Source organism: Dama dama, chromosome 9, assembly GCF_033118175.1.
Source record: "Dama dama isolate Ldn47 chromosome 9, ASM3311817v1, whole genome shotgun sequence".
Taxonomy (NCBI): Eukaryota; Metazoa; Chordata; class Mammalia; order Artiodactyla; family Cervidae; genus Dama; species Dama dama.
In genome coordinates, this window is record NC_083689.1 from 52,165,867 (window position 1) to 52,191,979 (window position 26,113).

The 26,113-nt window shown below is 43.2% G+C and overlaps 1 protein-coding gene across 1 annotated transcript in view; it reads right to left on the reverse strand.

Moving 5' to 3' along the window:
* Window positions 1–1,216: 1,216 nt before the first annotated feature.
* Window positions 1,217–26,113, reverse strand: part of GFRA3 (GDNF family receptor alpha 3) — a 45,528-nt gene continuing 20,631 nt past the window's right edge. Inside the window, exons 7-8 of the mRNA XM_061151395.1 lie at window positions 12,278–12,369; window positions 1,217–1,504 (exon numbers count right to left, since the gene is read on the reverse strand). Coding sequence (XP_061007378.1) covers window positions 1,283–1,504; window positions 12,278–12,369 — 314 coding nt within the window. The 3' untranslated portion in view covers window positions 1,217–1,282. The remainder of the gene's footprint in view (window positions 1,505–12,277; window positions 12,370–26,113) is intronic.

Here is a 26,113-nt window from a genome sequence, read left to right on the forward strand (position 1 = left end):
TTGTTAAGCCCCAGAGATTTCTTGTGTTAAACAAGATTTTTTTTGTTAGATGAATACAATTCACAGATATATGTGAAGAGTACCTTAAGGCAAATTTGCAGCAGTATCATTTGGAAACTCCTCATTAACTAGTATTTCAGTATCAGGGTTCCTTATGCTTGGAGACTTTAACCATGATCCATCGAGGGTAAATTTTTAAAGTATATATGACTTAAACAGTACAACAGTAAAAACACCATGGAGGCTTCCAGTGTTCAGTTGAGTAATACAACCAACCTTTTAATAACATAGGTTAGAACTGTGCAGGTCCACTTACAAGCAAATCTTTTTTTTTCTTTAGATTTTTTTCAATAAATACATATATGTACTGTAAAATGTGTTTCACTTCCTTTCTTAATAACATTTTCTTTCTCTAACTTACATTATTATAAGAATATACTATATAATACCTATAACATACAAAATATGTTAATCTACTGCTTATGTTACAGATAAAGCTTTCAGTTAAGAGTAGGTTATTGACAGTTAAGTTTGGGAGGAGTCAAAAGTTATACTGAGATTTTTGACTAGTGGGTTGACACCCCTAACCCCCATGTTATTCAAGGGTCAGCTATAAACTGTTCCATGTTCCTCTGATGGCCAGGAACCACCCCACATTCATTCTTTCATTCACTCAAGAGTCAAACTGTTCCCTTTTATCAAGAGAAAAAATTTAAATAATTATCTTATTTCTTAAATGTTTTTAAAAAATGAAAATCATGATCATCAGCTTTAGTAATGTGGACCCCTCCCAACACCTTTGTAAACTCCTGATCTCTACCTCCTTGCGCCTCCAACATCACCAGTCTCAGTCTGGTTCAAAGGTATTTTATTTCCAAAATGACATTAGGCTTCCTTTTACCTTCTTCTCTCTCAGGAGGTAAAATGGTGGGTAATAGTGAGTTCTTTACTGGAAGATAGTTGAGTGGAGAGCTATATAATTCAGGCCCTGAGCCATATTACTAGGTTCAAACTCTAATTCCACCATTGCCGATGTTCTCAAAATCTTGGAATATCATTTAATCTATGTCCTTTTGGTCATTCATTTGTAAAGTGAGGATCATAACAAGAATTCATGCTATTCATTTGGGGTAAGAACTGGATGAGATAATCCATGTAATATATTTAGAACAATTGTTAACACAATGAACACTGGATACATGTAAGCTATTTTGAGCAATTACTCTCTGCTGGCATCTTTACATATCAGATCACTTGTTTGCATGTGTGTCTGCTCAGTTGCTCAGTCATATTTGACTGTTTGCAATCCCATGGACTGTGGCCCACCAGGCTCCTCTGTCCTTGGACTTTTTTCAGGCAAGAATACTGGAGTGGGTTGCCATTTCCTCCTCAAAGGGATCTTCCCGACCCAGGGATCAGATTTGCATCTCCTGTGGCTCCTGCATTGGCAGGCAGATTTTTTACCACTGAGCCACCTGGGAAGCCCATCCGTTGCATGACAACCCTGCAAAGCAGATATTATTATCCCTATTTTATGGATATGATACAATTATATCAGATATAGTATATAAATATGCTTACACATAACACATAGTATATAACAATAGTTAAAGAATAATATAAAAAGAGTACCCATGAACCACTACTCAGGTTAATAAATAGAACATTATGAATTCTTCATTTTTATTTTTTTAAAAATTTAAAATCAAAACACTCAATTCATGACTAATTTTTGAAACACGAAAGTTGCTTCAAAGATGCTGCAAAGGTGCCCTCTTAAGTTTAGGTAGTGTTCCTTCATGGAATTCATGCCTGAATCTGCATCATACAATTTTTAGGTGCCTCATTCACTGGCTGAGGCGGTATTTAGTCTTTTAGACTTGGCATTCCGTTGTATTTTCTCTTCCACTTGACCAGGTAGCTATGTTTGCCGCAGGTCAACTTCTGAAGGTGGGAGGCGGCAGTGTGTGCACCTTACTGCGATGCTTTCCCAGTGTTGATAGCCCTTTCCTCACCTCTTCTATGGCCAAGACCAGACAGGTGACCAGTTCTGGAGAAGCCCCTCCAGTGACACTCTCTTTCCACCTCCCCTCCTTTCCCTTTGTTTTTCTCTTTTCCTTTCCTTCTTTACATTCGTTCTTCCATTCTGATCCTTTGAAAAAACTCCCTTTTTTCCCCCTGCACACTGCTATTTCACAGCTATGAAACCTAGAGTAAGACACTGAATTCTTATGAACTTCAGCAGTATCCTGGTCTATAAAATGGGAATAATAGGAACAATACCTACCTTACAGGCTCATGGTGAGATTTAATAAGAGGGTTTAAATGAGATAATCTGTGTGAAATGTTAGCACAGACCTTGGCATATGGTTGGAAGTCAATAAACAGTAGTTGTTTACATTTTTATTATTATTTTAAAATCATTTCAGGACTTCCCTGGTGGTCCACTGGTTGAGATTCCCCACTTCCACTGAAGGGGGCATGGGTCTATCCCTGCTTGGGAAACTAAGATTCATGCTTGCCACATAGCATGGTCAAAAAATAAATAAGTAAACATAAAAAACAAACAAACAAAACACTTCTGTTATGGAAGAACTTTGTGGTATAACGGAAATAGGACTTTAGTCTCTTTGGCCCAGAGAGACCTGGATTCAAATTGTGGTTCCATTATATACCAGCAATGGCTTAATGCAAGTCACTAAACCTCTCCATCTATAACATAAAATGTGGGTGATGATAATGATGGTCAGTAATTGACCATACCAAGTTGTTGCGAGGATCAGAGGAAATGACACATAAAGTACCCAGGCATCCCTTAACACCTTTCCCTCCTTCTATCCTTCTCTTCTTTCTCTGGTTGAGTAAATGTTCTTTCCAACAGGGCTTTTAAAAGCAGCCGCATGCTGGTGCAGTTTCTCCTAAACTCTGGATTCAGTTCAGCAAGTGTGTACCAAGTACCCACTAGGCAGCTATGAGCACCTTCCGGGCTGAAGTGCTGCTAAGCCCAGGACATTAACCCCCTTTGAGAAAATGAAGTTCTAGGATCATGTCCATTCCTAGGTCTACTCCTCTGGGATAATTTTTAAAACAATTTCTTAAAAAGAAGAAAGAATAAGAAGTTGCTGAATTCAACTCTAGGTTCTAACCCGATGCTTATCACATACAACAGCTTCAGTAACAACTTTATCCAGTTGTGTGCTGTCCCAACTAACATTCTTCAGGAACTCTAGGGGTTTGTAACACGGTGAAGGTTGAATATCAATAACCTCAGATATGCAGATGACACCACCCTTAAGAAGAGGAACTAGAGAGCCTCTTGATGAAAGTGAAAGAGGAGAGTGAAAAAGTTGGCTTAAAACTCAACATTCAGAAAACTAAAATCATGGCATCCAGTCCCATCACTTCATGGCAAATAGATGGGGAAACAATGGAAACAGTGAGAGACTTTATTTTCTTGGGCTCCAAAATCACTGGAGATGGTGACTGCAGTCATGAAATTAAAAGACCCTTGCTCAGAAGCAACTGAGTGACTGAACTGAACTGAAGGTTGACACACGTGAGTCCTTTCCCAGAAAAAACTCCATTGCCTTCTCCTGCTGTGATCCCAGCTGTGGCCAGCAGATGGAGTCATTTCCTCCCTCCCCTCAACAAACTTGCCAAGCAGAAAATCTGTTAATCAAAAGCTGTGAGGTCCAGGAATGAGAAGACTGCGGGCATCACCAGACACCAGAGCTAAAGAAGGATGAAGGCTGACTACTACCAGGTAAAACCTAGTGCATCTAAACCCGGTGAGGATGGAAAGAACAGTCAGTCCTATCATGGTTTCAGCTCTACGGATTATTTCAGTTTCAGTTCAGTCACTCAGTTGTGTCCGACTTTTTGCGAACCCCTGGACTTGCAGCACGCCAGGCTTCCCTGTCCATCACCAAGTCCCGGAGCTTGCTCAAACTCATGTTCATCGAGTCGGTGATGCCATCCAGCCGTATTATCCTCTGTTGTCCCCTTCTCCTCCTGCCTTCAACCGTTTAATTCTTTGTTGGGGTTTCCCGGGTAGCTCAAACAATAAAGAATCTGTCTGCAGTGCCGGAGATCTGGATTCAATCCCTGGGTTGGGAAGATCCCCTGGATCAACAATTCTTTGTTGGGGCTGGGAGAGGGCTGTCCATTGTAAGATGTTTAACATCCCTAGCTGCTAGCCTCTAGATGCCAGCAGCATGCCTCTCCCCAACCAAAAATGTCTGTGACAACCAAAAATGTCTCAGACATTGCCAAATGTCCCCTGAGGGGCAGAATCACTCCTAGTTGAGAACCACTGGTTTATAACCATTAATAGTTTTGGGGCAATGGTCTATACAGAATAGACTCCTGTCTGTGCTTCCATTCCAGGGGTTGCTAGTTTGATCCCTGGTCAGAGAACTAAGATCCCACATGCTTCATGGCACCACACACACACAAAAATAATAATAACAACTCCTGGGGACCTTCAAAGGATGTACTCTGAGAGCCACTTGCCCTGAAAGCCCAGTTTCCAATGCTTGGGAGTTGGGGAAAGGAAACTAGCAGCCCTCACCTAATGAGTATGAAAGCTAAGAGGGTCACAAAGAAGAACAAAGAAAGCAAACATGGAGTTGAAACCCTCATGGTTAGGACTGGACTCTGAGGTGCAGTTTATTTTAATCTCTAAAGATAAATTAAGGCTCAGAGATCAAGCAACCTGTCTAAGGTCAAACCCCTAGAAAGTGATAAAAACAAGGATTCAAACCCAAGACTATCTCCAAAGCCTTAGCTGCAACTTTGGGACACCTGGACCCTTATTTATTCATTCATTCATCCATCTGTTCATTTAACAACTACTTAGTTTCCCCTAGGGCTTACCTGGTGGCTCAGACAGTAAAGAATCTGTCTGTGATGTGGGAGACCTGGGTTCAGTCCCTGGGTTGGGAAGATTCCCCTGGAGGAGGGCATGGCTACCCACTCCAGTTTACTTGCCTGGAGAATCCCCATGGACAGAGGAGCATGGCGGGTTATAGTGCGTGGGGTCACAAAAAGTCAAACACAACTGAACAACTAAGCCCTATGTTCCAAGCTCTGGGAATAGAGTGATGAACAAGATAGTCAATCCCTACATTCATAGACCTTATTGTCTAGTAGGAAATAAAAATGACAAGTAAACAATCATACAAGGCATTAGTCAACACCAGTTATAAGAGCATTGAAGGAAATGCTTACGGAACTAAGTCTGTGCTAAATGATGGACAAAGTAAGCCCTTCCATCCCTGGATACCTGCCCTTTTGCAAGGTGACTTTGCATAAAGAAATGAGTCTATTTCTCTGCCTTTGAATTTGTGCTGGCCCTAGGACTTTCTTCAAGTAACAGAATGCAGTAGAAGTGACATTATGTGACTTCTGAACTTCAGCATTAAGGAACCTGGCAGCTTCTACTTGCACTCTCCTGCTACCCTGAAGCCACCATGTAAGGAAGCCCCAGGTTAGCATCCTAGCTTCCCAGACATTCCAGCTGTCCCAGCTGTTTACACCACTTTGACTGAGGCTTCCTACATATGAGCAAAGTTACCCAGGAATAGCTAGCTGTCAGTCAACTCAACAACTGACTGCAGCTACAGGGGTTATCCAGGCAAGATTGAGCCAATCAAACTGCAGAATCATGAGCAAATGGCTAAGGGCAGTTTGTTACTCAAAGATAGAAAACCAATTGAAAGTCCTAACCATGTCTGGGGGTGGGGAGTGAGTCAGAGGGCATCTTTGAAGACACAGGTTCAAGCTGAGACCTGGAGTCAGCCTGATAGAGCATGGGGGAAGAGTATCCAGGCAGCAGAGACAACCATCTAAAGGCATTGAGCTAAAAATGCACTATGTATGTCTGAGGTCCTGTGTAGGGAACAGCAAAACAAGATGGTCTAACTGGAGAGGTAAGCCCAGCACCACAGGCAATGACCAGTGAGTGGAGTGCCTTATTTACTGCCCACCACCCATCTCCATCTCAATCCAGGACCAATTTTTTATCACATTCTGAATACATCCGTAGGCTGTGTCAAGGATGTAAATTTCACTCAGGATGTATGTCAAAGAATTAAAAAGTTGAAAATACAGACGGATGTTAACCTGCCTGTGAGAAACTTGGGAAAGGTTGAGTCACAGTCTTCTGGGGATAAATGGTATGAAAATGACAAGGCAGCCTGAGCACATGGTAAAAAAATGTATTTTTAATAGCTGTGATGACCATCTCAGCTATTATGGCCCCATCTTCACTGATCTAAGCTCATACTTAAATGGAAATTTACTTGAAAAGCCCTTTCTTTGCATAATGGGAAGGCAGGCTTGTCCAGTTCCATTTCCCCGAGGTAATAGCTCTAGGACATAATGGGAGGCCTTGCTACCAGCCCTGTTAATCAGGGGCCCAGAGCATGGATGACCCCCCTTCTCAGTGTTCTTAATTCTTATTACTCAATAAAGTCCCCCTAAGGATGCCTCACCTCCCAGGTCACTGCTGAGAACTGTTAGGAGGGAGAATTGATTGGACTGACATCACTGTGTTGTTCATGCTGTTCCCAGTGGGGAAGATGATACAGTGGGAGCTCCTTCTGTAGGGGCAAAAAGCTGAGCCTGAGCACAGCAGGCTTCCCATCAGGCAGGCTTCCCCCAGGACAACCACAGGACCCCACATCCAAGCAGTTTATTGGCTCCAACCAGTTGAGGGATAAGGGCAGGCTGGGTGTGACTCTGTCTTTATCCAACCTGGCAACTCCTGTTTTCTCTCCTTCCCCAAGAGGGTCCCCGTGCACAGTGCTACCAAAGATGGGCTCATTCACATTTTTTTTTTCACTACAAGTGAATGTTTACTTAGGATAATAAAAGAAAGCACACGAAATTACACATTAAAAAAAAAAAAAAAAAAACTGACAGGGACTTCCAGAGTGGTCCGGTGGTTAGGACTTCCTGATTCCACTGCAGGAGACACAGGTCCAATCCCTGGGGGCGGGGGACGGACTAAGATCCCACATCCTGTGCAGTGTGGTCAAAAACACAGAAAAACCCTGATGAATCCCATAACCATTACAAAATTTGAGGGGAAGAAAATGTTTTTATTAACTTCCTGACTGATATACCTCCACAATACATTTTTTCCTACATTTTAGTCTGCAATTTTTTTTTATTTGAACCATTTCATTCTATTAAACTCTAGCTTGCAAGAGCTTCCTTTTGTTTTTCTTGTTCTTTTTTTTTTGGAGGGGGGGTAAGGTATAAGATACATACAATAAAATGTAGAATGTACTAATTTTCACACATGAAAAGTAATTTGATCTTAAATGTACAATTCAAGGTTTTTTCTTTTACATAGATACACACTCATATAACCATCACCCAGATCAAGATAAAGAACACTTCTGATAGGTATTTACTCTTAGTCTAATTTTATTAACAATAACACCTTTTATTTATTTTTATTTTTTAACAATAATACCTTTTAAAATAAATTGACTGAGGTCCAGGCATTAGACTAAGAGCTTTATGGAACATGATATCATTTGATCTTCACAACAAAGTACCACTATCATCTCCATTTTACAGATGGAGAAACTGACGCTTTGAGAATTTAAATGCCTTGTAAAAGGTCACCCACAGAAGCAGGTGCCAATGTGACACTCGAATCCAAATGTTAGACTCCAAGGCTCATGTGCCTAACCACTGCCATGTGTATGTTAGTCGCTCAGTCGTGTCTGACTCTTTGGGACCCCGTGGACTGTGGCCTTCCAGGCTCCTCTGTTCATGGAATGCTCACCACTGAGCTACTAGGGAAACCCAATCACTACCACAGCAGGGGGCATCCACTGGCTTCACTTCAAAGTAACCGACTGCCTCCACCATTTTTGCTTTATTTTTCTTCTGTTCCCCAGGAACCTCTGGGCTCCCTTTTAAAACTTGGACGAAGCCATCTACACTTTCAGCATACCCACTCCTACGAGCTCAGTGCCCCCTGAGGAAGACATCAGAGGACCCTCCATCAGCCCACTGTTTCTGGAGGCACAGTGCCCACTCCACAGAGGCTGCGGCATCCCCTGAGAGAACAGCTCAGCTCTCACACTTCCCCAGGATCCATGAGTGTAGAAAGTACAGCTTAGACCTGAGAATGCTCTTTACCTGGAGTTGGAATGGAAAAGTCACCCCATCTTTGAATAAGTCTTGCTTCAACCACTTTGTAACCAAATAACCATGAGAAAGTTGTTTTATCTCATAGAATGAGAGCTTCCTCAACTGTAATAGGAGGGTATTAAGAGAAGTTCACTCACAGGGTTACTCTGAGAATGAGATGAGATCATGCCATGCAGACAGTCATTACACAAAGATTGTTGTGTTTCCAACAGGCAAAGGGTATGGTGCCCCTTCACATTTGCCAGATCACCCACTAGGTCTAGGTCACAATAAAAGAATCACAATAAAATTATGGAGTGTTGGCAAATAAAAATAAGAAGTAAGAAAGAAAAGGGAGCCAGAAAGATAAAAGATCTGAGCAGAGAGAGAGACTGAATTACTAGCTGGGAGCTCCTGAGGTGGCACCTCAGACTCAGGAATGAGCCCTTGCTGGGGCAGCCGGGTGCTGAGCATTCAGGCCTTCCCTGTTGTTGGATAGTCTCACAGACAGATTCCAGCTTTCATCTGTCCACTCCAAGGCCCTGGGCTTCCAAGATGGTGCAGTAGTAAAGAATCCACCTGCTAATGTAGCAGACTTGAGTTCAATCCCTGGGTCAGGAAGATTCCCTGGAGGAGGAAATAGCAACCTGCTCCACTATTCTTGCCTGGAAAATACCATAGGATCCTGAGGGCAACAGTCCATGGGGTTGCAAAGAATAGGATATGACTGAATACACATGCATTGTAAGGCCCACCTGGGTGTTGGAGGCTAACGAAATCCCACTTTCTCTCTTCCTGCTGTGCCCTCCAAGCTGAGATTGGTCCCAAGTCCAGTATACATTTCATGGTGTTGACCCCACACTGAGGTGGCATCTGGCTCAGTCCAGGCTCTTTCTGCCAGGGGACACACAGAGACATGCACCCATCCTAACCCTTCTCCCCGAAACCCCATCACCCCCCATACACACACACTCGAGACCTAGGCAAGAGAAATGCATCTTCTCTGCTGCCTCTCTAATTTGAGAAGGTAGACCAGAAGGCTAAGCCCACTCCCACCTACATTGCCTAGGAAGAATTATGAGTACCCATTCATTGAGCAGTTCTAGGACAGCAGACAAGGTATGCATTTGCCCCAGTAAGCATTAACTGCTATGCATAAATTTCTCTAACCGGTACAGCCCTGGGAGGGAAGCGTTATTTCCTCCTTTTTACCCATGAGAAAACTGACATTCTGAGAAGTTAACAGTTACGGCACAAGGTGGCCAAGCCAGAATCCAAACTCAGGTTTCTCTCTAAAACCTGGTTGTTTTAACATGTGTGTCCATCTAAATTAACTTCTTGCGGTAAATGATAATATTATGACCTCAGAGTTAAAGAAACTAAATCTCAGAGAAATTTAGCAACTTGCCTGCAGTCACACAATTTTTCCTTTGTCCCATTCCCTCTTGTTTGCTGATCTCCTTCATCCCTGTCACTGCCCTCGTGGGGCCTGTCTTTTCTCTCCTCAGGTTGGAGCTGACCAGGTGAGCATCCTTCCTCCTAGTCTGCAAACCAAAGTGCCTAGCATGTGCGGGGCTGTTGAACTCCATGCTTAGTCAGTCCTTGCTACTTGAAATGGATCCCAAATGGCGGCCAGAGCCTCTCCTCAGCCTCTGCCCCCAAGGGTCCCTTGGGCCCAAAGAAGTGTGATGACCTCAGATTGGGCTAAAGGCAGTAACAAGGAGCTGCCGGCATGCAGCCTAGGGTAGCAGACAGAAGGCCCCAGAGCAAGTCTGATTTAATCCTGTAATGGAATGTGACTCAGATAAGACTTTTATCAACCCTTCCTAGGCTGTGAGGGAAAAAGGACCATCCCGGAGTCATGAAGGGATGCTTTCCATTGTCCTGGGGCTGCCCAGGTGTCCCTGAAGGCCTGGCCCTACTGGAAAGACCAGGGGAAAGCAGAGGTATCAAGGAGCACTTGGAGGTATTTGACTCAAATTTTCAGGACTGAGGGAACAGGACGGAGGCAGAGAGGATATTAAACTCTAACAATAACAGTAATAGCTGCTATTATTTATGAGGCATTCTACTAGGCTTTTAAGTGTTTTTGCAATAGGTACCATTATCATCCTTATTATAGAAGTGGAAATCACACTCAAGAAGGTAAGTCACACAGTTGCTAAAATGGGAGAGCTGGAATTTCCACCTAAATCTGCCTGATTCCACTGCCCTCCGGCCTTGTCATGGTGCCGTCGGACAGTGCACAATCACTCTTGCTCACACAGTCCTTCACTCCCGGAACCTTTGTCAGCACCCCATGCATGTCTCCTCTTCCTGGAATTCTTCCAGGAAGCTTTATGTAACCACAAGCTGCAGCCTCCTCAACACCCCAGAAGGGAGAAAATACAGGATAAAGCAAGGTGAACTGACCAATCATGAGTAGAAAGCCTTTACAACCCCCACCTCTGAAACCCCAGGGGTAGCCACACCAAAGGCAAAGTGGTGTCTGGCCTTCGGCCAACTACTTTCTCTGTCCCTCGCCACCCCCCTACCCCCAGCCTAAGCTCCCTACCCTCACTTCTCATTTTCTTCCTAGATCAACTTAACTTTCCAGGCCCCACTCCACTTGTCTTGTTCATTGAGGAACACTTCTAAGTATTCATTGTTAGCAATAGACTAGGGATTCACCTCCCTTGCCAGAGAAGAATATGTACAATGCAATATTAATAGTAATAATAAGTAACACTTACTGAGCACTTACTATGTGCCAGTCACTTTTCTTTCATTTTGAGCTTGAAAATGCAGGCAAAACAAGCAGTAGCTTTTACATCAATATACAAGGAGACAGGGGAGGGATCTAATGTTCCATAAGCTTTCTCTGCATGGAGGCCCAGTACCCTCTCAGGAGACAGAGGAGTGTGGTAACAAAAATCATGGACTCTGGGTCTGAGGTCAGCTCCATTACTGACTAGCTATGCATTTACAGACAAGCTAATCCTCTGAGTCTCAGTTTCTTCCTTGATAAAATGTAAATAATAATAATTCTTATTTCCTAAGGTTGTTGAGAGGTTTAAAGAAATGATGGGTATAAAATGTTTAGCAAACTCCCTAACCTGTAATAATAATCAATCAATGTATAGCAGTTATTACTTATTAAAATACCATTAGGATAAAATAGCTAAATTGCAAACTTTTTTTAAGCTCCTCAGACCTAGGCAGGATTTTGTTGTTGTTGTTAATTGCATGGTTGCAGTTGTTCAGACTTAAAACTACTGTGCTCCTTGGGAATAATAGGTCAACGGCTTTCCACATCATTCTGCCTGCTGCTTGGAAGCCTACCTGGCAAGAGTTGTTCTAACAGAAGTGGTTTGGGGCAAGCACATAGAGATCTATTTATCTGGGCTTGGGCAGGAATTACCACTGGGAAAGCCAGAGGGGCAGCATTTCTGGATTTGTTTGTTTCACATATTAATGTTAGTTTGCTAGGGCTGCCTAGCAAATGTGGTAACAAAGTACTACAAAATGGGTGGTTTAACCAACAGGAATTCATTGTATCAGAGTTCTGGAGGCTGGATGTCCAAAATCAACCTATGAGCAGAGTTGGTTCCCTCTGAGGGCTGTGAGAGGAAGGGTTGCAGTCTTCTCAACTAGCTGGTGATTTGCTAGCCATCTTCAGTGTTCCTGGCTTGTAGGATCACTACCTTGATCTCTAACTTCATCTTAACCTGATATTCTCCCTGTGTGCTTGTCTATGTCCAGTTTTTGTCTTTTTTTAAGGACACTAGAGCTTTTGGATTAGAAGCCCACCCTTCTCCAGATTGACCTCATATTTTTTTAAAATTGAAGTTTAATTAATTTACAGTGTTTCTGATGTATAGCAAAGTAATTCCATTATAAGTTATTATATGATACTGAATATGGGTCCCTGTGCTATATAATAGGTCCTTGTAGATGGATCTATTTTATATATAGTAGTGTATACCTATTAATCCCAAATTCCTAATTTGTCCTTGCCCCCTCTTCACCTTTGGTAATCATAAATTTGTTTTCTGTGTCTGTGAATCTATTTCAGTTTAGTAAATAAGCTAATTTGTATCATTTTTTATATCACATATATAAGTGATATAATACTTGTCTGACTTACTTCACTTAGTATGATAATCTCTAGGCCCATCCATGTTGTTGCAAACAGCATTATTTTCGACTTCTCTGGTGGTACAGTTGATAAAAATCCACCTGCCAATGCAAAGGACATGGGTTCAATCCCTGGTCTGGGAAGATTCCACATGCCGTGGAGCAACCAAGCCCGTGCACCCCAACTATGGAACCTCAGGTTCTAGAACTGATGCTCTGCAACAAGAGAAGCCTCTGCAATGAGAAGCTTCCACACTGAAACTAGAAAGTAGCGCCCACTCTCCACAACTAGAGAAAGCCTGTGTGCACAAGCACAAATATAAATAAATTTAAAAAAACAAATAGCATTCTTTCATTCTCTTCTATGAAAGTCAAAGTCTGTCATAAGTCATGTCCGACTTTTTGCGACCCCATGGACTGTAGCCCTCCAGGTTTCTCTGTCCATGGGATTTACCAGGGAAGAATACTGGAGTGGGTTGTCATTTCCTCCTCTAGAGGATCTTCCTGACCCAGGGAGTGAACCCAGGTCTCCTGCTTGGCAGGTGGATTCTTTTACAACTGAGCCACCAGAGAAAGCCCCATTCTCTTCTGTGGCTAAGCAATATTCCACTATATATACATATATATATCTATATAAAACACCTTACTTATCCATTCATCTGTCGATGGACAGTTAGGCTGCTTCCTTGTCTTGGCTATTGCAGACCTCGTCTTAACCATATCTGAAATGTCCCTGTGCTCAAATAAAGTCACATTCTGAGGTACTGGGGAGTTAGGGCTTCAACATATGAATTGAGGGGGTGTAATACAAGCTCAACATTCGGAAAACTAAGATATGGCATCTGGTCTCATCACTTCATGGCAAATAGATGGGGAAACAGTGAAAACAGTGGCAGACTTTATTTTTTTGGGGCTCCAAAATCACTGTAGATGGTGATTGCAGCCATGAAATTAAAAGACGCTTACTCCTTGGAAGGAAAGTTATGACCAACCTAGACAGCATATTAAAAAACAGAGACATTACTTTGCCAACAAAGGTCCGTCTAGTCAAGGCTATGGTTTTTCCAGTGGTCATGTATGGATGTGAGAGTTGGACTGTGGAGAAAGCTGAGCGCCGAAAAATTGATGCTTTTGAACTGTGGTGTTTGAGAAGACTCTTGAGAGTCCCTTGGACTGCAAGGAGATCCAACCAGTCCATCCTAAAGGAGATCAGTCCTAGGTGTTCATTGGAAGGACTGATGCGGAAGCTGAAACTCCAATACTTTGGCCACCTCATGTGAAGAGCTGACTCATTGGAAAAGACCCTGATGCTGGGAGGGATTGGGGGCAGGAGGAGAAGGGGACGACAGAGGATGAGATGGCTGGATGGCATCACCGACTCGATGGACATGAGTTTGAGTAGACTCTGGGAGTTGGTGATGGACAGGGAGGCCTGGCATGATGCGATTCATGGGGTCGCAAAGAGTCGGACATGACTGAGCAACTGAACTGAACTGAACTGAACTGAATACAACCCATATCATGTTTTATTCCTTGACTAAGCTCATGACCTCAGACTCTGGAAAATTTAAGAATGTATGTGTGTTCATGTTGACCTTCTAAGTCCATGAACTCCTCCTCTCCATTCTTCTCATCTACCTACTTTTCAATACTTCTACCCCAGATTTAGAATCCTCTTCAAAATCATCATTTTACTTTCCAAAGCTTTCAAACTGCTATTCAGCCCTGTGATATCCTCCTGAGGGCTCAGTGGTTATTCAAAAAATTATTTACGGAAGAGGCACTGAGTTCTAAGAAAACTATAGCAACCAAGACCCAGTACCTACCCACACAAAGCTACTGAGTGTCAGAGCATTTACTTTAATTTAAATTTAATTTTAGAGCATTTTCCTTTAAAACCTGGTTCCAGCACCAAGTTTTGTCACATTTTCATGATCTTATAGCTAAAAAAAATTTATGGGTTTTAATCTATATGCCAGGCAGCAAAGAATTTTGTATGCACTGTTTCATTTACTACTTGGATCAATGATACAAAGTGGTTCCATTAATATCCCCACTTTATGATAGGGATAATAGACATTTATTACAGATAGATAGATAGATAATACACGCTTAGATAGCTTTTCCCTCCTTTTCCCTGTTTGTTTCTTTCCCCCCGCCTTTTTTTTTTTTTTTTTTTTTGCTGCACCATACAGCTTAGTTCCCTGACCAGGAATTGAACTTGGGCCCTCAGCTGTGAAAGTGTGGAGTCCTAACCACTAGATTGCCAGGGAATTCCCTTCCCTGCTTCTTTGGTTTAGCTCAGTCCTATAACCCCAACCACCCTTAGGTCCTCAACACCCCTTTAGAAACTACATGATCATGTAATGGAATTTTTTTAGAATATCCAGGTGCTGCTGCAAATCAAACATTTTGAGACTTTCAGTATAATGACAAGACATTCAAGAAAATATGGGGGAAAAAGAGGTTTCTCAACTAATTTGTGGTTGATACTCTGCTTTATAACGGCTCTTACTGATTTGTGCTTTCTAGTTAACTGAAGCCCCTGAGGGGCTTCCCAGGTGACATTAGTGGTAAAAACTCGCCTGCCAATGCTGAGACATAACAGATGCAGGTTCGATCCCCAGGTCAGGAAGATCCCCTGGAGAAGGACATGACAACCCACTCCAATATTCTTGCCTGGAGAATCCCATGGACAGAGGAACCTGGTGGGCTACAGTCCCTAGGGTCACAAAAAGTCAGACCAGACTGAAGTGACTTAGCACGTGGCATATAGTTAACTGAGGTATAGGTGTGTTTTGAGTATATAAGCTCATTTCTAAGAAAACCATTCAGGTTTTTAAAAAATATGTTTTATCTTATAAAGGAACAACACCTTTATCCTAGAGTAGTCTCTTTGGGTTGCAAGGAAAAGAGGTGCACTTGTGCCAGTTTAAGAAAAGGTGGGCACTAGCAGCTGGGTGTGCAGAATGCATTGACTCCAAGCACAGGAAATTAGCATATCAAGGCCTTATGGAACTGAAAAATCATCAGGAATAAGGCCATTTCCATCATTTTTACAAGCTAAATTGCCTCTTCTTTGTACATCTCTCTGCACTTCTCCACATCAGTTTCCTCAGCTCCTCCATCAGCTGTACTAGTTCTGGATTCTACATGACTCCCCACTTCCTAGGAGAGGAATCTGATTTGTTAAGTGTTCACTTGAGGTCCAACCAAAAATGGCCAAGAGGACAGGGTCATATGGCACAGAGATGGCTACCCAGGTCTAGCTATTTGGGAAGAACTATGAGTGAGAACCCCTTTCATGGATCACAGCTTTGTCCTGGCAAAGGGGCTTTTGTAACTCAGTGAAGCTATGAGCCATGCCAGGCAGGACTACCCAAGATGGTCAGGTCATAGTGAAGAGTTCCGATGAGGTCCACTGGAAAAGGAAATGGCAACCCACTCCAACATTCTTGTCTGGAGAAACTCATGGACAGTACAAAAAGACACAAAGATATGACACTGGAAGATGAGCCCCTGAGGTTGGAAGGTGTCCCTCTACTGAGGAAGAGCAGACGGCAATTACTAATAGCTTCAGAAAGAAAGAAGCGGCTGAGCCAACAGCAAGGAACAATGCTGGGAACAATGCTCAGTTGTGGGTGTATCTAATGGTGAAAGTGAAGTCTGATGATTATAAAGAACAATATTTCATTGGAACCTGGAATGTTAGGGCCATGAATCAGGGTAAACTGGACATGGCCAAGCAGGAGATGGCAAGATTGAACATCAACATCTTAGGAATCAGTGAAATAAAATGGATGGGAATGGGCGAATTTAATTCAGATGACCATTATATGTACTACTGTGGGCAAGAATCCCTTAGAAGAAATGGAGTAGCCCTCATAGTCAACAGAAGAGTCTGAAATGAAGGTTTTGGGTGCAATCTCAAAAACGACAGAATGATCTCAGTTTGTTTCCAAAGGCAAACCATTCAACATCACAGTAATCCAAGTCTATGCTCCAACCACTGATACCAAAGAAACTGAAGTTGACTGGTTCTATGAAGACCTACAAGACCTTCTAGAACTAACACCAAAAAAGATGTCCTTTTCATCACAGGGGATTGGAATGCAAAAGCAGGAAGTCAAGAGGTACCCAGAATAACAGACAAGTTTGGCCTTGGAGAACAAAATGAATCAGTGCAAAGACTAACGGTTTTGTCAAGAGAACATGCTGGTCATAGCAAACACCCTTTTCCAACAACCCAAGAGACATCTCTACATAGGGATGTCACCAGATGGTCAATACCAAAATCAGATTGATATGTTATTTGCACCAAAGATGGAGAAGCTCTATACACTCAGTAAAAGCAAGACCTGGAGCTAACTGTGTCTCAGATCATGAACTCCTTATTGCAAAATTCAGATTTAAATTGAAGAAAGCAGGGAAAATCACTAGGCCATTCAGGTATGACTTAAATCAAATAAAATCCCTTATGATCATACAGTGGAGGTGATGAATAGAGTCAAGGGATTAGATCTAATAGACAAAGTGCCTGAAGAACTATGGATGGAGGTGCATAACATTGTACAGAAGGCAGTGACCAAAACTATCCCAAAGAAAAAGAAATGCAAGAAGGCAAAGTGGTGTCTGAAGAAGCTTTACAAATAGCTAAGGAAAGAAGAGAAGCAAGGAAAGGTAAGGGAAAGATACATCGAACTGAATGCAGAGTTCCAGAGAATAGCAGGGAGAGATAAGAAGACCTTCTTAATGAATGCAAAGAAGTAGAGGAAAACAACAGAATGGGAAACTAGAGATCTCTTCAAGAAAATTGGAGATAGCAAGGGGACATTTCATGTGCTCATTTCACATGTTAGTAAGGTTATGCTCAAAATCCTTCAAGTTAGGCTTCAGCAGTAAGTGAACTGAGAACTCCCAGATATACAAGCTGAGTTTAGGAAAGGCAGAGGAACCAGAGATCAAATTGCCAACATTCGTTGGATCATGGAGAAAGCAAGGGAGTTCCAGAAAAAAAATCTACTTCTGTTTCATTGACTGTGCTAAAGTTTTGGCTGTGGTGATCACAATAAACTGTAGAAAATTCCTAAAGAGATGGGTGTACCAGACCTGTCTGCTGAGAGACCTGTATGAGGGTCAAGAAGCGACAGTTAGAACCAGACATGAAATAACTGACTGGTTCAAAATTGGGCAAGATGTATGACAAGGCTGTAAGTTGTCACCTTTTTATTTAACTTCTATGCAGAGTGCATCATGTGAAATGCTGGGCTGGTTGAATCACAAACTGGAATCAAGATTTCTGGGAGAAATATCAACAACCTCAGATACACAGATTATGGGCTTCCCAGCGGCTCAGTGGTAAAGAATCCACCTGCAATGCAGGAAATACGGGTTTGATCCCTGCATCAGGAAGATCCCTTGGAGAGGAAATGGCAACCCACTCTAGTATTCTTGCCTGGGAAATCCCATGGACAGAGAAGCCTGGTGAGCTACAGTCCCTGGGGTCACAAAGAGTTGGACACAACTGAGTGACTAAACGAGGTACAAGGTCAGATATGCAGATTATACTACTCTAATGACAGAAAGTGAAGAGGAACTAAAGAGCTTCTTGATGAGGGTGAAATGAGAGGGAAAAAGTTGGCTTGAAACTCACCATTCAAAAAAACTAAGATTGTGGTATCCAGTCCCATCACTTCCTGGTAAATAAAAGGGGGGAAAGTGGAAGCAGTGACAAATTTTATTTTCTTGGGCTCCAAAATCACCACCACCACCATGGCGACTGCAGCCATGAAATTAAAAGACGCTTGGTCCTTGGAAGAAAAACTAGGACAAACCTAGATAGCATATTAAAAAGCAGAGACATTACTTTGCTAACAAAGGTCCTTATAGTCAAAGCTATGGTTTCTCCAGTAGTCATGTACGGAAGTGACAGTTGGGACTATAAAGAAGGTTGAACACTGAAAATTTGATGCTTTCCAACTGTGGTGCTGGAGAAGACTCTTCAGAGTCCCTTGGACTGCAAGATCAAACCAGTCAATTCTAAAGGAAATCAGTCCTGAATATTCATTGGAGGGATTGATGCTGAAGCTGAACCTCCTATACTTTGACCACCTGAAGCAAAGAGTCCGACTCATTGGAAAAGACCCTGATTCTGGAAAAGATTGAAGGAGAAAGGGGCAGCAGAGAATAAGATGGTTAGATAGTATCACCAACTCAATGGACATGAATTCCAGCAAATTCCAGGGGATAGTAGAGGACAGAGGAGCCTGGCATGCTACAGCCCATGGGGTCGCGAAGAGTCGGACACGACTTAGCAACTGAACAACAATGACTGGGAACAGTTACTAGAAAAGTGGACCATAGATGACAAACCAAAGCATGTATACTAGAAAGTCCTGAAGACTATAATGATCCAGTTGACCAGACTCCCTACTCTGTCCCAAAATGTTAAGTTGGCAGATAAATTTGTGAACAATTCTAACATGTAACATTTTTTAAGCTCTTGCCTTAGTATCTTATTTTATTTTCACAGCCCTTCCCGAGAAGCACTGTCATTCCTGTCTTACAGATGAACCTGAGGCACAGAAAGGGTAAGTGGGAAGTAGTCACGTCACGGTGAGCTAGGATTGGAACCTGGGTCTATTTGACTCCAAATCCTGTGCTCTTAACTTCTAGGAGTAGGAGGCTTATGCTATTATGGTAAAAAGCAGTTTTTCAGCTACTTATCTAGCTTAAAACCATAACCTTAAATATATTTGTAAGTTCAATAAACTCCTTTAAATTATATTTGCATCAGTGACTCATATGAAGCCCCAGCAACCTATGCAGTGATCAAGGCAGGCTCGAATGAAGTGCCTTGGCCAAGGGCACAGGTGGGATTCCCAGCCTCAGGCTCTAGGCTATGTTAGCTGAAGACCTGAACTACTGTCTACAACCAGGATGCATCAGGACCAGTTTCTGGTCTCCTGGTTCTCCCTAGTCATTGGGAGTTGTATGGATTAAGAAGCTCCTTTCCCCAACTCCCACCCCCACCTTTAAACACCTTTCCCCCCACAAGAAAAAGAAAAATAAACACCTTTCCCTAGTAAATTTTGGCCTCTGTAGCCCCTTTGCAGGTAACAGGAGATGGTACCCACCGCCAGCCTCCAAGTTTATTTTTATTTTTATTTTTTTTAGCCTCCAAGTTTAGAAAGGAAAGCACAACAAGATTTCTGATCCAGGGAGAAAACTACCTGCTTTATACTTGGCTTCTTTTCCATTAAGATTGAAAGTTCCAAATCAATCAGGAGAAAATTGCCCTCGGGACCGCTGAGCAGACATCTTTGCTCAAATCAGATGCTGGATGCATGTGTCAAAAGCACCTCACACTCTCATTCATTGCCAGCCAAGTCTCTAGGGTGGTCCAATTGATTTAGAAGTATTCTCTCAGATCTAACATTCATTGCACACATCTTCTGTGTATTGTAGCTGCCAGGCCAGCCATCTGACTACTACTTCTCACTCACTGTCCCAGTGGGCAAGGTTAATCTACTGTGCGATGAGAATGTGAAGGAATGAAAGACAGAGTTGCTGTCCTCCACACTCCAGTATCACCAAGCTGAGAAAACTGAAGGTACTAAAATTTATCCAGGTTTTAAAGCTATCACTGAACATCTACCATGTACCAGGTGTTTGGCATATATTAGTTCATTTAATCTTAGAACAACTCTGGTAAGTAATCTTTGTTTATGGGTATAAACAATATTTTAGCTATGCAAAGTAGGATTTCCTTTTTTTTAGAATTTCTTAAACACAATAAATTATAAATAGGCTTTATGAGTATATAACCATCTCTAAAACTAATTTCTCTCACAAAAGGGACCTGGGAAGAGCTCTGGGCAGGCCGTTAAATGGTTATCACTTTTAGTGCCCTGCCCCACTATCGTCTTCCATTAAAAAAAAGAAACAAAAACTTTAAGTGCACTTCTGTGGTCAGCCAGATCTGGATTCCAATCATGACTCTTAGAGTAATCAGGAAAATGAATTCACTCTTAAGTATTTCATACAGAGGGAATTTAATACAGACAATTTAATACTATGACCACTCACATAGTAGAAGAACTGAGAAGCCAAACAGGAAAGTGAGGTGACCCAGAAATTAGCAAGAACAGGAAACCACTACCATCCCTGGTCTGGAGGCCAAAGGAAGGGGGACGGAGCCCAGAAGCTGCCAAGGCTGACGGCGTCCTGGTTCCTCCTGTCCTCAGTCCCCTAATCCCGAGCCAGTGACTGCCAAACAAGATTCAGCTGACAAGGAAGCCTGGGTAATGAAGCCTGCTGGCAGGGAAACCCATTTGTGACATGGACTATCAGAAGGGGAGCAATGGATTTGAGTGTAAACAGGCAAATGATGGGCCTACCTCCATGTTTATAAAATGGTCTCTATTTTACAGTGTTGTGAGAATTAAAGGAGCAAATCTAAGTGTTAAAACAGTCCCTGGCACATACTTTGGAGGCAGCAGCAACTAATTTTCCCTAGACAGGAAAATAAGATTCAGGCAGAGGAGGTCATTTGCTCAAGGAAAGAGTCTGTGCAGGGAACCCAGTGAGCTGATACAGTGAGGAAACTGAGGCACAAGGAAATGAAGTGACAGGCCCAGTTTCCTCACTCTACAGCTCACTGGGTTGCTGTAGAGATCCACTCCATCTGCAAGTATTCACTAAGCACCTGCCATGTGCCAGGCTCTGTGAGTGTAGTTAAACAGGGCAGACCCTCACAGTCCCTGCCCTCCTGGAGCTGACAGTCTGGTTGGGGAAAACACGTTGATCAAAATGTTGTACAGAGCACCATGTAATGACGCTATGACAAAGGCCAAGAAGAAGTCAGCCCTGGGAGGGTGGGTTACACTGTGGCCTGGCCCAGTCTGGGAAAGTCAACTTGGCTTCCTTGTGATTAAAGTCATGGGAGGGCCCCTGATGAGGAGGCAGCCACCTTGCCCCCAGCCTCCCCAGGGGAGGACATCCCGCATCCCACCCCTCGCAGGGGATCCGGGCAGCCCAGGCTGGGACACTGGCTCTTCCCAGCAACGCATCGCGTTCCGCCGCTCCGGGCCACCCAACTAGGATGTTGCAACTCGCGCCCGGGGCAGCCACAGATAGTGCGCTAATGCGTATTGAGTTTTGCTTGAATTCGGCCTGTGGCCCGCGCACAGAGCGCGGCAGCAGCACTGCCAGAGCCTCTTAATTCCCTTTGCATCGATCCCACCGTTAATGACATAACCTTTCCCTCTAATTAACTGCCAACTGCATTAGGCGGCGCGCCCCTTCTGCACGCCGCCTGCGGCTTCCCCCCCGCCCCGCGGAGCCCGCTCGAGGGAGAACCCGCGCCTGTTACCACCCTAATCAAACCGAGGGGCCTGGGAGGTGGGGGTGGTGGAGGTGGCGGGGGATAGTGTTTCAAGATTTGGACGTCCCTGCCGTTCTTATCGGAGAAGGCCATGGCACCCCATTCCAGTATTCTTGCCTGGAAAATCCCATGGACGGAGGAGCCTGGTAGGCTGCAGTCCATGGGGTCGCACAGAGTCGGACACGACTGAAGCGACTTAGCAGCAGCAGCAGCAGCCATCCTTATAAGGCAAAAAACTATTGCCGCTGTTTATGTTGTTTACTGCATACTAATATTGTGTCATGCTTTAGCTTACAGATTCGCTACCACCACCCAATAAAGGGATAAACTGGGGTCCGCAGGTGAAGGAACATAGGCAATAATCAACCAAGGATTGCAGCAAGCCAATGAGGAAGACGGGGCTCTACCCCTCTTACCCAAGCTTGTGTCCTTAGCTCCTAGGCTAGCTCCCTCTAACATGTAATACAGACAACATTAACATGAAATATACTAAATGTGAAGGGCTGAGCAGGCTGACTGACACATAACAAACACTCCATACATTTCAGTGGCAGGATAATTTATTGAAATGCTAATTTCTGTTTATTCTCTTTTGCCTCCCTTCTCTTGTCTGGCCATTTCAATCAGGTTTTGTGATTCCTTGGGCAGCAGAGAAAGCAAAGGCAGCTGCCTCTGGTCTCTTGTCAAACACAAGGGACCCAAACTTTGTATAATTTACAAAAAGTTTCTTCTCCTGCTCCCTCATGCAGGCACATGCACAGTATATGCTGGAACCAGAGCAGGACTTCACCTCAGTTTCATTTCTAAAATAGAAGTATTACCTTTAGCTCCATTTAAGATATACTTTCTAAGCCCTACTACCTGCAAGCATGATATATTAATACTAAGGGTTTCGTGCCAATGGTATTCATCTGGGCAGGATCTGCTCACACACATTACAGATTACTGAAATGATCTATCACTCACTGTTCTCTCTTCATCTTGGTTTTTGTGCCTTTATTTTCATTTTCTTGTATTGTGTATTTGTATAAGCCACCTCAAATCTCTTCTGGGCTAAGGGAGAATATGAAAAAATATATTTAGACATTAAACCCATGAAGTAACAATGCAAGTTTCTGGCCTAAACTGTCCACTTCCTGCAGGAAAAATCTGGATTTAACAAGTCCCTGACACCCGATACTAAAGTAACTATCAGATCAGTATGTTCCCAGCCAGCCATTTCTTCTCCCTCTGTGACAAACCCTACCAGTCACCACCTTTTGACAACAGGGCCCATGATTCTTGTATATCAAGAAACTGAAGCTTAGCAAAGTTAAGCAATTTGCTTGAGGTCATCTAGCTGATAAGTAGTTCTGCTGAGATGCAAAGGGAGAATCCACTTTCCACCGTGCTCTTTTCACTACAACGTGCTTCCACTAAACAGCTAGAGAGCTGTGTTTCCTAAGACACTCTTGACATGTAATTCCTGAAGAATTAAGTGTATTTGATTTGGCCTAAGAGGGGGTTCATTCTGTGTTCCATCACCACATCTCTCTCTCTTCCCCTATGTCGGGGAGGGGAATGGTGGGTAGGAAACCAGTCTGAATTAGATGGTCTCTTTCAGAAGACACAAGGAAGCTTTGTGAGGGAGGCTCTTAAAGGGCACAGGCAGAATGTGCCTGGGGCAAAGCTGGGAAATGAGGCAAGTCTCCTAAATGCCAGACCCATAACCACTGAGAGGGAGGCATGAGATGGGGAGAAATGAGATTGCCTCTCTTCTGACACCTCATAATTTGCTATGTTCATCTCTCAGGCTTTCCTGCCTTCCTAAAGAACACTTCTACTGCCCTTTTCTATCTGTTGAACTTCTCTTTATTCTTTGAGGTTCTACTCAAATGTTGCCTCCTCCATGAAGCCCCCCACAATGAATGAACTGCCTCTTCCTCAAGAGCCTCACAGACCCTAGATCACAGGTACTTTCACAGCAAGCACAAATTCTGCTTAAAAGATACTTGCCAGTGATTAGCTATGTGACCTTGGGCAATAATTCATTTCTGGACATCTGTTTCTCCATCTGTAAAATGGGGATAATAGTGTCTGCCCTTAGAGAGACATGAGGAAATTTAAACTGTATTACACATGTGAGACAAAGGAAAAATATTAACTACATATATTCATGGTGTAAATCTCTCCTCTGAGCTTCCTCTGAGAGAAGAGATTCTGTGGGGATGGCTGCTGCTTTGTGTATACAATAGAGAGAGACAGATAGGGGGAAAGGATTTCGGTTTTGCTGTGTATTTTTTTTTTTTTTTCAAAAGACTGTACAATAATTCTTTAAATTTTTTCAAATATTATGGATGCCAGACAATACCATGTGGAGACAAGCCTATGAGGCAACTTAGCTTTAAAAAGATACATATGCAAAACTCTCAGTGCAATGTTCAACACATATCAAGTGCTCAAATAATGAGGTCTCTGTTGTTTGTCTCCATCACAAAATTTGTCTTCATTTCTACATGTGCCTACTGCCTGCCATACCTAGTCCACAGTAGGTACAGCAGGAAGAAGCCTCCATGGGAACCCCAAAGCCAACCAAAGTCTGGGAAGACCAGACTCTTGAAATGCCCTGACACTGCAGTTGACCACAGCAACTGGAAGATCATGGGTGTGGGGGGTGGGAAGGGTGGGGAGTGGTTATTTGCTGGTATCCCTCTGTAGGGGATGGGCTATCCCTTTCTGCTTTTCACTGTTCCAGGCCAGACACAGTCTCACTTTATCTGTTCACCCACACAGTGATGACCTCTGTGCCCTTGGATGTCACCGAGGGGTCAAGAAGCCATGGGGCTCCCTATGACCAGAGATGCCAAGCATGCCAAGCCAGAACTCGGCACACCAGTTCCCCAAGACTCCTGCCTGCTTCATAGGGTCTGGCTTTCTCAACAGCAGCTCTACAGTTGGGTATGTCCCCAGAGGAGAACCCTCCCCTAGGACAGTGGAATGGGGAGTTGAGTGACAGGAGGACCTGAGAGCACCTCCCCTCAAATAATTCCAGTCACAGCAGACATCTTGTCATCCTCCCTTTCCAGCCTGCATTTGCCCATTCTGATTTTTGGGGTGCCCTTTCCCCAGTTTCTACCTGATAAACCCTATTCATTCAAGATCCAGTCCAAATACCTTCTCTTTGAGGAAGTCATGTTTGTAGCCGAAAAGAGCCCTCTGACCCCCAAGCTCTTCATCATGGCCTCTGTTGAAATTTAGGTAGTGGGATCTCACCCCAACAAATGTGATCACTGGATCAAAGACTGCACCTGGGAGTCAGGGAGATTGAGGTTTGAATTCTGGATCAGACACATGTTAGCCCCGTAACCTTGGACAAGTTGCTTAGCTTTGCTACAGTGCCCTTGTAAAACAAAGAAAATAAAAGAGGATACTTCTGAAAAGCAAATGAGATAATGCTCTTTAAGCCATTAGCCTGGTGCTTTGCACACATTAAACTCTTAATAAATGTTAGTTATTATTATTGTCTTTGTCTCTCCTCCACCCCCACAACTCCCACAGTATGTCAGATAAGGCCTTGACCAGCTCAGCATCTGAGGATGGAACTTTATTGCACCAAGTCTCCCATGTGAATAGGCTTCCTCCTGAGAGAAGCAGAGGTGCTGAAAAGAGTCAGGAATTTTTGAGAACCCAAGATTCCATGAGAGGAGTGAGTGAGAGCCTTGACTGTCAATAAGATGGGATACAGAAGCAAAAATGGAGGGTTATCAGCCAAAGAAGTGGCACTGCTTCTGCTGCGGAGGAAAACCCTTTTCTTCTACTCTCTTATGGTCAGTAATTGCAGGCTTGTGAATTAAGTTAACAAAAGATGTATTAACAAGAGATAAGGTACAGTTTTTATTAATATTTACCTACATGGGAGTTTACAGAAAAGAAGTGAAACTTATATAAGACTTAAGATTAGACTAGGGGCCTTATGTACCCTTTTAACAAAGGATAGAGAGTTTGGGCCCCAGGGAACAATAAATTGTGCAGAAGAAACTAAGAAACATATGGGGGGAAAAATTGGAAGTAATGGCTATTTTCGTAAGGTCTGTTTGTGCAAGCTTATCTTGGTGTTGACTCCCCATCTTCATTTATGCCCTTTCAGGCAGGTAAGGGGAGGACAGAGACCTTGTTGTTGGTTCTTAATTGGCTTCAGATCAAAATAATCCTTATGCCAAAATGGCATATTTTAGAGTGGCATATTCTGATCCCCTTGACTTTGCTTCACTCTTCAACTGTCAGGACCAGAAAGCTAGCAAGCTCCACAGTAGTAAAGCCTCCTTCTGCAGCCATAAAGAAGAAAGCCATTTAGCTCTCAGACTCAAAGGAGCCACAACATTGGGCGTCTGTCCCTAACTCCCATCCTTCAAGAAGGAAGCTCAAAGAAGACACTCCTACACCAGGAAGGAAGCCACAAAAAAAGCAAACTTGGACCTCGGG